General features: G+C 37.0%; 1 protein-coding gene across 3 annotated transcripts in view; it reads left to right on the plus strand.

Moving 5' to 3' along the window:
- LOC113402659 (glycerol-3-phosphate acyltransferase 1, mitochondrial) overlaps positions 1-13,286 on the plus strand; it is a 58,793-nt gene that overhangs the window by 42,823 nt on the left and 2,684 nt on the right. For all 3 annotated transcript variants that reach the window (XM_064218844.1, XM_064218843.1, XM_064218842.1), the window contains 11 exons: positions 4,418-4,582; positions 5,693-5,874; positions 6,476-6,712; positions 7,485-7,577; positions 8,293-8,387; positions 9,829-10,064; positions 10,593-10,791; positions 10,936-11,120; positions 11,573-11,729; positions 12,037-12,239; positions 12,735-12,871. In XM_064218844.1, coding sequence (XP_064074914.1) covers positions 4,418-4,582; positions 5,693-5,874; positions 6,476-6,712; positions 7,485-7,577; positions 8,293-8,387; positions 9,829-10,064; positions 10,593-10,791; positions 10,936-11,120; positions 11,573-11,729; positions 12,037-12,239; positions 12,735-12,871 — 1,889 coding nt within the window. The remainder of the gene's footprint in view (positions 1-4,417; positions 4,583-5,692; positions 5,875-6,475; positions 6,713-7,484; positions 7,578-8,292; positions 8,388-9,828; positions 10,065-10,592; positions 10,792-10,935; positions 11,121-11,572; positions 11,730-12,036; positions 12,240-12,734; positions 12,872-13,286) is intronic.

Consider the following 13,286-nt stretch of genomic DNA (forward strand, 5'->3'; position numbering starts at 1 on the left):
TGGATTCCCGGTAAACCGGCCCCTGGCTAATCCGGCAATGCATGATTGAGCAGGCTACAACCAGTGCGCCACCGCTATTGTGCTCAACGCGTTTTTGTTTTGATTCTGATTGCTTAGTTTGAATTTGACTACATGTGATAGCTAGACTTTATACTTTACAGTATAACATATAATAATGTAATTTGTCGGATTACAAGGTACTCTTTTGTGAAATATTCCGGACTATTGGCCGTTTTAGACAGTACTCTATAATTGGACAATTTCGATAGTCCGACACTGCCCTGCAAAACGTTTGTCGGATTACCGGGGGTCCACTGTATGTTATATGAAAAGTAAAGGATAAACAGTATCTGATCAGTTTTATTTATTTTACCCGGGCGAAGCTGGGTTTTCTTCTAATTATTAATATTTATTCAAGATGTCGAGCATTAAAATATACTCTTATTTACATTAAGGAACATTACAAAATTTTAATTGTTGAAATATTTAGTGGTTTATAAATATATATAATTTTTTTTTATATAATAAAAGTAGTAACAGCAACAACTAACAATATGATATAATTATATATAATGACATAGCTATAGAATCGGATAATTATCGCGAATTATTTGACAGGGTCATTGTACGAAATGGCCAAGTGGTAGGCGGAATCGACTAACGGTTAATGAATTACCACAAACGTGAAAGTATGTAGGAGTGACGTGTTATTACAGAAACAAGTAGACGAAATTCGACTATATTACACACAAATATTCTATTGTATAGTTTCATACAAATTATATCTTAACTAAGAATGTACGTTCATATACTCCATTCTAACCATAAGAGGAGAAAAGCCAAATAAATAATATCTGACAGCACATTGACGCGCTTACATTGGTCGAGAGCTCATCATATTCACTATGGATTTACGAAAAAATGGCGTTTCTAACGTCGACGAAACTGTTATCGGAATTTTGGAAGTACATACAATTAAAGTGGAAATAAGTAGTCAAGTGTAATAGTGTTGTATTATAAATAAAGATACATATATTAATCATAAACTCTTAGTAGTGCACAAAATAGTTGAGTTTTAGCAAATCGCATGAAATACGTAAATCTAAGGTTTGTTTATCTTTAAATATAAAAGGATATAGGACAGAACACTCCACCCCACACTCTTAAATAAAATTGCTCTCTCATGACTAACAAAAATATTTCTCATCAGGAGTTAATATTTTTAACAATACTAAAATGTTTATGATGATTTTGAATTTTGAAGTATTAATTAATATGTACTGGGGGTCGACTGTTTATAGTCGACACTTTATTTTTCTTTTTTTACTACTTGCCGCTGGCTCATTTATTTTATTTTTTACTAATCCAATTTTATACGTTTTAATTTACCATTTTATGTTGACATCTACCTGTACTTCTGTACTGATATTAAAATGCGAAAGTGAAGCTTCTCTGTCTATTACGTTTTCACGACTAGAAACCCAAGGTTGAAAATAGGCTACTTTTTTCACCCTTCCAGGGGTAATATTGATGATAAAGGCTTGTGTATATGTTTTTCAAGCATTTTCGTCACCAACTTAAACCTAAGCGGGCGACGTGTCAGCTATATATTAGGTATGTCTTAAAAATATAAAACATAAATATACCTACTATAACGTACGTATGTCCCTCTTAAAACTACTTACATTATATAATAGTATACTCGTAAAATGTAAATATTAAAAGAAAACATGAAGCTGTAAAACATAGTAGTATTCGCGTTATTCCGGAAAATACATATTATAAACTAACAAATCTTCTTCAATATATTTGCATAACACAAGCGACTCAATAAAGACTTGTAATCACGTATCATTTCCGAGGATTATAGTTTTTATTTCAATATAATTAAGTATCAATTTATAATGTAAGTATCCTCATTAGGCGACCGTTCGTGTGACATTGATCCAAGGACGGGTCACGGTTAGCCGATATGTATTCCTTTGTCGTATATGTGACCGGGTGCCTTGGGGTATATTTGTCTGATCCATTGTCTTTTCCTTGTCTAGGGAACCAATGGTTTCGATTGTGTTTACTGTGTGTGCTTGTGCGTAACATTTGTTGATGTGTGTAACTCATTCGAAAGAGGTCCTATTTTGTAAAACTTTTTATTAACTAGTTTAATATCCTTTGTTGGTAACTGCAAGTTTTCGATAGACCGTCGGTCTTCTACACCTAAAAATCAGTAAAGCTATCCTGTAAGAAACTCAAAACTCACCGCAGACCAAACGAAATAACAGTTTTAGAATTGTATATGCGACACTGACTCTAATAATTATAAATTTATAGGATAGACGTATCGGAATAGCATATCGCCGTAATTCGTTTGTGAACATTTCACGAATGAGATACGAGTGAATTCTTATAGAATCGTATTGCTGCTGTAATCGGTTAAATATTTCGTGAGCGAAAACATGGAGAACTATAATTATGTCTGTTCTTTTGTATGTCATTATAAGTAATTTAAAATATTTCCACCGTAATACAAGCTAGCCATTAGACCAATAAAGATTAGTTGTAAATAAAAAAAGCCTTAGTAGAAATAATTAGCGGCCTCTAATTTTCCACTGTTGAGCTTTGACCATTGCTCCTCTTCCTTTAAGGAGAAGCTTTTGGAACGAATTCTCCCACGCTGCTCTAATGATATGGGTTTTCTAAAATATAGAACTAACATAAATCATCTAATACACACACACACACATACACACACATACATGATAAATATTGTTTCATTAAAATCGCTTTGTTATCGTGTGGAATAAATATCTGCGCCCTGAAGCGGCTTTTCTTTATTTTGAAATGACCGCATTTCAATGTTGTTTATGATTTACCTAATTACTTTTTTATATCATTGTACTTTCATGTAATTTAACTATCGCCAAAAAATAAAATATTCAAGCTAACATCAACTTAAAGTAAGAATATTCTCATGTCTAGCAATAATTTAAAATGTTTTATAAATTAATGTTATAATAAAAACTTAATTAAAATACAAAAAATAAAATTAGCTAGGTATATTATGTAAAAAATTCTAACTACTAAATAGTTTTAATGTTAATTTGAAGGAAGTTGTGTAACTTTTATACGTAAATATTTAAATTTAAACATCAATTTTCGTTCGAACCGTTTATCTACAATAATGTATTGTGTTTTAGCAATTTTTTTTTATCGCACCGGTTGGCAGACGAGCATATGGGCCACCTGATGGGAAGTGATCACCACCGCCCATAGACAAAGGCGCTGTAAGAATTATTAACCATTCCTTACATCACCTATGCGCCATCAACCTCGGGAACAAAGGTGTTATGTCCCTTGTGCCTGTGTTTAGACTGGCTCACTCATCCTTCTAACTGGAACACAACTATTCAGAGTACTGTTATTTGGCGGTAGAATATCTGATGAGTGGGTGGTACCTATCCAGACGGGCTTGTACAAAGCCCTACCATCAAGTAAAAAATTACCTATAAGTCATATAATCATGAAATCTTAGTCATGCTTGTTATTGTGTTGCCCGTCCGTTCGAAAGATTGGCACATTTCTGATGTTTGACAGTCGAAATAAACGGTTGATCGCGTTCGAAACCCGAATATATTGTATGAAATTTTACAATCATGACATATTAATTAGTATCTTTATTCGACTTACTTAGAAGCGAATAAAAAGTAACATAAATCTCTTTCCAAATATTTCTTATAATGATGTAATACTATTGGCAACACATTGGCATACAATAGAGTAATACACTCGAGATGCATTAACAACGTTTCATTCATATATTGAAGCTATAGTAATTGTCGCTTTATATTCCAAATTTAAACCGTGCGCATGCGCTCGCTGCGGTGGCGTGACACGCGCGAACCAACCAACGCGCGGCACGGTACGACGACCTCGCACGGTAAGACGTATAGTAAACATATGTCATACGTGATATGTATTGCAACTAATAAACAATTATGTTCAGCTCCTAATATAAAACGTCTTCTTAATTTAGTACGTTAATACCAATATTATGATTTACGTTTATGTTAACTTTATCAGCTTATTGAAACAGTAGGATACTCATAAAATATATTTGAATTTATATTTAGGTATTGGTCTCAAAAATTTGCATAAATGTAAATTTGTAATGAAAACTTAACAATTTCCAATAGCGATGAAATTGAGATGGGACCACCTCGGAGATGTTATACCTATTGTACCAGGCACAAAACAATCTTCAAAAATAAAAATAGTTATACAAATGTTTTTGTTTTACGTTTACTATACATAAAAATGTATATAAACGGGCGAATTGCGAATCTCCTTTTATCTAGTTGGTTAAAAAGTACAAATATCATCGAGCTACTAAAGTGTTTTTAACGGTATCCTTTGTTGACAGGACTCGTGGAAGGATCCCAAGACTGAGGAATTGGGGTCAGTGATCAACATATTAAATATCGGCAGGCAGACATTCGCCAATGGTGGCGTGGTGTCGCGTTATCTCTGCGATTTGGCTCAATGTGTGCACCTCATCAAGTACGACTACAAGGATGTTTTGCCTAGTGTGAGTATAGAACCGCATTCATAACTTATTTGATAAAATATACGATGATACGATATGTTAACTAATTATGTTGTTTTTGTCCGACTACGAGGAAACTAAAAAAAGGTCATGAGATTCAGTATGCTTTGTACCTATGGCCTATTTCAATCGGAGGAGCACAGAACAATAAACCATAAATTTAATATATTCCATGCGCTTCTCTATTAGCTCTGATTTATTATTCACTACAAACATTATTACCCTTTACTTCCTGTATTAACACCTGCTCTTCATTTTACTCCCAAAGTTCTGATATCAACTTCGCCGTTATACAAAAAACAATTTTCACGAATCCATAAGTAAAACTCAAGATTGGAACTTGAATGGTTATTGTATAATGAGTAATAAAGCGAAATTAAATGTCTGTCTTTTACTTTATCGCACTATACAGTTTTAGCCGAAAGAGATTTTTAAAAGAAAAGATTGCAGCTCAATTATTTATATATACTTGTAGCTATTCACTAGCTTATATAGTCTTGATTACAACAATAGTACATCATACACTTCTTGATGGTACGGCTTTGTACAAGCCCGTCTGGGTAGGTCCCACCCAATAATCGGATATTATATCGCCAAACGGCAGTACTCTGTTATTGGGTTACGGTTTAAAGATTGAGTGAGCCATTTTAACTACAGGTAATAGGGACATAACATCCTATTTCCCAAGGTTGGTAAGGAATTGTTAATATTTCCTACAACGCCATTATCTATGGGCAGTGATGTCCATTTACAATCAGATGGCCCATTCGCTCGTCCGCCTACCTATATCATAAAAAATAGTAATAACATAATTTATATTATACATACATAACATTTCATCAGTTGTTTGTCAACATAATACGGCATAAAGTTACTATTAGTCTATTTTACGTTGAGCCGAGATAGCTCAGTAGCTCAATTCCGAGAAATGACATTGGAGACCAGTGAGGTATCACGTGCTTAAAATGTGTTTATTATTCATCACGTGCTCGGCGTGAAGGTAAACGTTGTGAAGGAGGAGAAACCTGATCCGTTTTTTCGTACGGCAATGAAACATTACAATCTCCTAATTACTACTTTTACTTATTCCAGGTCATGAAGGATGAACATTTTCAACGTGCAATAGAAGATACGACCCGTGAAGAACTTAAGACTACGGCCAACGGCAAACATGCCGGTGAGAAAACATACGCCAGTGTAAGGAAACGCGTTGAAGCACATGCGATGAAAGTGCTGCAGGACATATCGTCGTCGATGTCCAATAACGTTCTGAGGTTAGTTCCTGGTTACCTGGTCATACCGAGTCATTCGAGTCGTTTCTCGAAGATTTTACGTCATTCGTATGTGACTTCGAAACTTAACGTTTCGTACGTTTATTTTGGGGACGCTTTTTGAATTACGTTCTCGCAGACATTTGTATTTTTCGTAAGCAAAACGAAACGTTTCTGAATATTCTAACGACAATTTATTATTATACAATAGTCATCTTTTATTGAGTAGAGTATTTATACAGCGAAAAAAAAACACAGATCACACTAATGGACCATATTTTGTATCTAATACTCTTGCTATGTCCATTGCAATTTCTATAAGCAAAAGCTATATTTAAATGTGCGATTTTCAGTTCGATTAACGAGAATCGATTTGCGAAATATATTTCCAAGAATTTCTTTCAATCCAAGTACTCTATAGTATACTACTTAAGATTCTTTAATGACTTAAAAAGCTCACGGATTGGTCAAGTACAAACAATCGATTAAATTCAGTCATAATAAATAAAATAAACTAGCTGGGACCGGTTCGGACAGTCGATGTCACCCCATAATGACGAACTGACGAATGCCTAAGATGCGACTAACATGCGTGGGGCTCCAGGCTGGTGGCGTGGCTGTGCCACAAGGCGGTGCGGCGCATCGCGGGCGGCGGCTGCGGCACGCGCTCGGCGTGCGTGGAGCGCCTGCGCCGCGCGAAGGCGGCCGGCCTGCCGCTCGTGTTCGTGCCGCTGCACCGCTCGCACTTCGACTACATCCTCGTCACCTTCACGCTCTACCTGACCGGGCTGCGGCCGCCTCTGGTCGCCGCCGGGGACAACATGAGGATACCCTTCTTCGGGTGAGTTGTTATTATTTCTGATCGTCCTATCGTTTTTCATCTAAAATATGACTACATCGTGTAGTCGTTCAACAGTTATATTAATTTCGCGCCCCAGTTTCTTCAGTTTTTAATAGTATCTATGTCTTATAAAATACATACAGTTTTTCACCCTTGTAAATTTTATTCTATTCATAAATAACTATTAGTCGCCAGCGGCTTTGCTCACGTTTTAGGCATGAAGAGCGTGTCAGGTGTTAGGCAGAAAAAGTATGCCCTTCCTTGGGGTTCACGCTTGCTTCATACCAAATTTCATAAAATTCGGTTAAGTGGTTTGGCCATTAAAGAGCAACGGAAAGACAAACAGAGTTACTTCGGCATTTACAATATTAGTATATATACTATCTCAACTCCATTTAATATCATCTTAGAAGTTTTTTTTCTTTCAAAAAAGAAAACTTTTAAGATAGAAGGATCCTTCTGTGGTTCTTCTTACTAACTTATAAGATTATGATGGTACTTTTTTCTTCTTTTTATTTAAGTAGGTTTATGACATTATTGGGTATAATAAAAAAATATCACACTGAGTCCCGTCTTGACCCCAAAAGGCATGAAATCTCCTCTCGCCCCAAATATTTTTGTGTGACTTTTGACTCGTTGGGGTGCTTCACCAATAGTCGAAAACTTGACCATAATTGGCTTTCGGGTTTTTTACACCCTACCACCCTGGATTAAGTCGGGCCTGACCAGTCCAGAGATAAGATGAATAATGATAAAATATTTTGTATTACAGGTGGTTCCTTCGCTGTTGTGGTGCATTCTTCATCCGACGAAGAGTCGACGGTTCTGAATACCACGGTGACCCTGTATATAAATCTGCTCTTAGGTAAGCTTATATTAAATCTACTTTTTTTTATTTTCACATAATAACAATATTGGAATTTCTTTTAAATGGAATAGCAATTAATCCTATCAGAATAGTCTCTCAATCGTCGTATTTAAATTTGCAGTATTATATGTTTAATCGTCAATAGCTCAACGATACAATGAACTCAGATTCGATAGGTTCAATCGTGACGCCCTTGGTCTATTATTGTCCCTATTTAAATATTTACGCTTAACTTTGGGGGACTCTAGAGGATGACACTAGTAACTACTTGTAAACAGACATTGCTAAGTTTATTCCTATAATAGATATTACATATGTTAGAACATTAACATCCTGTAATTTCTCACTGGACTAAGGCCTCCTCTACGTTTGAGGTTTGGAGCATATTCCACCACGCTGCTCCAATGCGGATTGGTGGATACACTATATATGTGGCATAATTTCGTTGAAATTAGATACATGCAGGTTTCCTCACGATGTTTTCTTCACAGCCGAGCACGAGATGAATTATAAACACAAATTGACCACATGAAAATTCAGTGGTACTTGCCTGGGTTTGAACCCGCAATCATCGGTTATGATGCACGCGTTCTAACCACTGGGCCATCTCGGCTCTCTCACATATGTATGTTAACAAGCAGACAATCATGCGAGTATTGTTAGTTATGATATGTAATTATCAATATTTTATTAATAATACATTTCTTTGCAGGGCGTATATCTTAAACAGTCTATCGGCTAATAACAATTTAGAATTCTTCATCGAAGGCGGACGCACGAGAACTGGAAAGCCACAGTTACCTAAAGGTATTTATTATAATATATTTTATATGTAACATAAAATAATAATGTTAGTGTGGCATAGAAGTAGTAGTAGACACGCGGAGGAATGAGGACCATGTCGTGAGAAAGGTTTTGAGAATGAATATGGATGGATAAAGAGGTAGGGGACGACCACAGAAACGATGGATGGATTGTGTGAAAGTCGATATGGTTAGAAATAATGTTACCTGTGAGATGACGTCCGACAGAGAAGTATGGAAGAGGAAGACATGCTGCGCCGACCCCGAGTAAAATTGGGATAAGGGCAGAAGGATGATGATATTCAGATATATTTCGGAATCGGAATATATATACACATCAGCTGCTTTGACAAATCTTCATTCATGTTGAATGTCATATTCACGATGTTTGCTTTCACCGCTGACCACGAATTATGAACACCAAATAAGCATATGCTAAATTCGTGGTGTTGCCTCGGCTTAAACTCGTAATCTTGGAACAGCCTGTCACATGTCACCACTGGGCTTATAACAGCATCTCAGCCATGACATAAGTTAATTTTAACTCCGAGAATTTTAATTGAATGCTTTTTTTACGTATGCCTACTGGTTGCACCATGACCTCGAGTATAATTTTCCAATAACATTATAAAATACACTAAAATTGACGTTTCATTTCTTGCAAACATTAAGAAGGATTTGTTGGGGGTGGGTAAGTTATTTATGTATAAACAAAATCAATATAAATAATTATAGTTTTAAACTTGTTAACATCAACATATTAATTATGAACTTTCGAATAAAATCAAAATATAATTTTACTTGGTGGTAGAGCTTGATGTAAGTCTGCCTATGTAACTACCACCTTATAGCATATTCAAACTGGAACACAACAATACTTGGTATTGTTGTGTTCCAGTTTGAAGGGCGAGTGAGCCAGTGTAACAACAGGTAAATGAGACATAACATCTTAGTTCCCAAGTTTGGTAGCGCCTTGACGACATTAGAATATTTCTTACACTGACAATATCTGTATACAGTGATGACTACTTACGATAAAGCCCATTTGTCAGTCTGCCTGTATATATATGATGTAAGAATTAAATATATAGTTTTGGTTAAAATATATGGATCATCATGGCTGCTCTTATACATACTTGTGTAACTGGGCAAAAATTAAATCGTTACGTTTTTTTTATAATATCAATTATTTATAAAATACTTAAATATATAAATGGAAAGCACGGCCGGATCTACCGTATAGCTTTTTGGGCTTCAGCCCAGAGTTCCGTGGATTCAAGGGGCCCCCAGCTAAGTCAAATCAAGTCAAAGTCAAGGCTCTTATGGAAAGTATGTTTTTTAGGAACTAACTCTTTTCTTAAAATGCATAAAAAGTAATATATTAAAAAAAAATGCTTTGCATATATTTATTTCCTATAAATGATGGTTTATATGTCTTTTTCCAGCTGGCATTCTCTCGGTGATATTGGACGCGTACCTCGACGGTACAATCGACGACGCTCTACTCGTACCCGTGACGCTGAACTACGACCGATTGGTGGACGGGAACTTCGTACGAGAACAATTGGGCATGCCTAAACAGATGGAAACGTTCTGGTCGGCATTCCGCGGTATTTGGAGGACTTTGAATACGAATCATGGCAGTATTAGAGTGGACTTCAATCAGCCGATATCTCTTAAGGTACAATTATTGTTACTACAATTTGATGAGCAGTTTGTGAGCAAACACACAGTGACAGACTTAGTAAAACTGTATATTTTGCTTAAGATTCCAAAAGAAGATTTTTGTGATTTTGATTATAATATATATTATAATATAAAGCTTATAGCCAAATATGGATGCACCGAATTCAAAGTTACCACTTGGTATTGCTCTCGTTGATCGAGCGTCTGACTTTTAAGGTTGCAGATTCTGAGGTCCTAGGTTAAGTCCCAGAAAACTCTTAGGAATACAGGAAAAACTCTCAGTAGCATCTCTGGTACTGCAAATATGGCCTCAAAAATACCGTAAAGCCTTTGGTTCTGCACCTGGATGATTTCCTGTCGTATCAGATTCTCCGTCCTATCACAATATGTGAGTGCACTTAAGTTTGAGCACGAAACTTCTACACTAATATTTCCTCGATAGTCCTACGACGAAATCGGTTTGGCAAACTCGACCTAATATTCAACCGAATCGTACTTATACAACTATTTATTTTAATTACAGGAGTTGGTGACGTCATTCCAGAAGTACAACTATTTAAAAGCTCCCGTCGAGATGCCACTAACGCCTCTCAACAACAATCTAGCCGTGAATCTAGATAGGCAAATATTATACAATCACAGTCATAGCAGTCTGTTCGGGGCCGACGTGAGCACGGAGCAAAAGATGATGGTCGAGGCTATTGGCAGACATCTTGTATACGGTGAGTAGAAATTTCACGCAAAGTCTATTCCAAATCAATTATTAAAATTTTAAATAGATATTTATCTAGTTACAGATATATTAATATAAATTATACGATCAAATGACATAATTACTTATGCCTGTATTAATTATCTAATTACAGATGCGGCTCAATCGACAGCTCTAATGTGCACGAACGTGGTCTCGTACGTGCTTCTGACAGAGCAGAGGAAGGGCTGCAGCCTGTCCGTCCTGCAGGCCAGCGTGGAGGCACGCGGGAGGGCCCTGAAGCTGGCGGGCCGAGACCTCGGCTACACTGGAGATTCGCATCTCGTCGTCAAAAGAGCGGTAAGACACGCAGAGACTCAAGTGTCCACTTAGCTAAGTGCTAATTTAATTAACGTTAATCCTAAATTGTACACCGAGAATGTTATGTTGCAAATAATAATAAAGTGGATTTTATGAGCACAGGCCAAGTGGCCAAGTGGCCAAGTTAATTTTGCAGCTTTAAACAAACAACCGCCACTATGTTTTCATGTGAATAAAGCTCCAGTCTTTATTTAATTTATCTCGTGCTTTTAAAAAAAAAATGTGATGTAATGTACCCTGCCCGCTCTGGAGCAGCGTGGAAGAATAGGCACAAACATTTTCACTTAAAAAAAAACCCAGACAAGACCTTACCTCAGCGCTGGGATATTAATGACCCGTTACTAAATCATAATATACAATACAATTTAAAAACATACTTATTTTATCGTATCGTATCAATCTGAAGTACAAAACGTAACCGTTCCCTGCAGCTGGACACACTGGGCGCGGCGCTGGTGCGCGGCGCGGGCGCGGGGGGCGCGGGCGCGGCGCGCGAGGTGCGCGCGGCGGGCGCGGTGCCGGCGGCGCTGGAGCTGGCCTACTACGCCAACGCGCTCGTCGCGCACTACGCCGCCTCCGCCGTGCTGGGTACGTCCCCGCTCCGCGCTGCGGACTGTTTTCATTTATAGTACAGATAGCACGACTGCCAAATGGGCTCATTTGAATCGATTGTCTACATTCGGATGGTAAGTGGTCACCACTGCCTGTCTGCAAATTTTAAACTTTCTTTACATCGCCATGCGCCACCAAAGTTGGGAGCTATAAGATATTCCACTTGACTTACTACAATACTTTACTCAATTCTATTTTCATTATAATATTGCAATATAATATAGAATACATCAAATTAAAAACTATTCTTAACATTAACATACCTTATTGATATAAATTACAGCAACAGCATTAGAAAGCATTGTACACAACAAGAACACAGAGGAAGTGACCGTGAGACATTCGGAACTGATGGAAGCGGCGCTCCAGCTCAGCGAGATATTAAGCCAAGAGTTCATACTCTGTGCGCCTTGCACCAGGATAGAGGAAAGGCTATTGGAGGCTTTAAGAGAACTTATATCCCAGGAAATACTCGTTGAAACACAGGTACAAGGATTTCTATACTAATTTTTTTTATACTTAACATAATATATAAAATCGATTTTTATATCTATCCTAGACATTAAACTTAATTAAATTATAAGAATTATATTAATTGTATACTAAGTAAGATAAAGTAAACAGTTTATAATTATATTTCTGGATACCTGGTAGTAACCTGGTGCCGTAAGAAATATTAACCATTCCCTATGTCGCCAATGCGCCGCCAATCATCGGAATTTATATGATATGTTCCTTGAGCCATGTTACACTGGCCCATTCACCCTTCAAACTGGAACACATCAATCTTAATTATCTACACAGGAGTGCTTGCATACAACCCCATGGATTGACTTTGTACTTGGCAAAAGCTGTGAATCCCTAAATAAAAAATATTTAATCAAGATTTCGTTGAAATATCAATCGTCAAATATTTATTTTCTATGGAACGATAAATGTTTGCACTCTAAAATATTATAAATCCTTAAATAATATTTCCAGACGCCTGATGTATTACAAGAGCAGCGTTGGTCACAAAAGTTCGCTCGGACGTTTGACGACGAGGACGACGACCGACCAGACCCCACGCGACTCATCAAATACAAACTGTCCAAGACCCCGGAAGCGATTGCTGAGAGGTACAATACTAACCAATCCAAAGAAGATAATATTAATCAATACACAAACTATATTTCGTTTAGCAATTCCAAAGGACACAATATTGCACGAGGCTGGTGCGCAAATACATGTACATACTTTATTCCCTGACTCTCGTAATCCAACACGACGAAAAGAGTTTAAGCGCTAAACCAAAGGCTTTACTTGCTCTCCCGGGCATTGGAATGCTAACACTGCTTATTTCCAGGCACTGGACTACTTCGAAAAAATTCAAAGCATTTGAAGGGTGCTTGATCTACGACATAATGTAACTGCGCTAGCTTAACGAGAGAGATAATTTTAACAGGGCCAGAGCCTATTCGAACCACTACCATATTATAAAACAAATACGCGTCTGTCCGTCTGAACGCGATAAACTTAAATACTACCGAGCGA

Source organism: Vanessa tameamea, chromosome 24, assembly GCF_037043105.1.
Source record: "Vanessa tameamea isolate UH-Manoa-2023 chromosome 24, ilVanTame1 primary haplotype, whole genome shotgun sequence".
Taxonomy (NCBI): Eukaryota; Metazoa; Arthropoda; class Insecta; order Lepidoptera; family Nymphalidae; genus Vanessa; species Vanessa tameamea.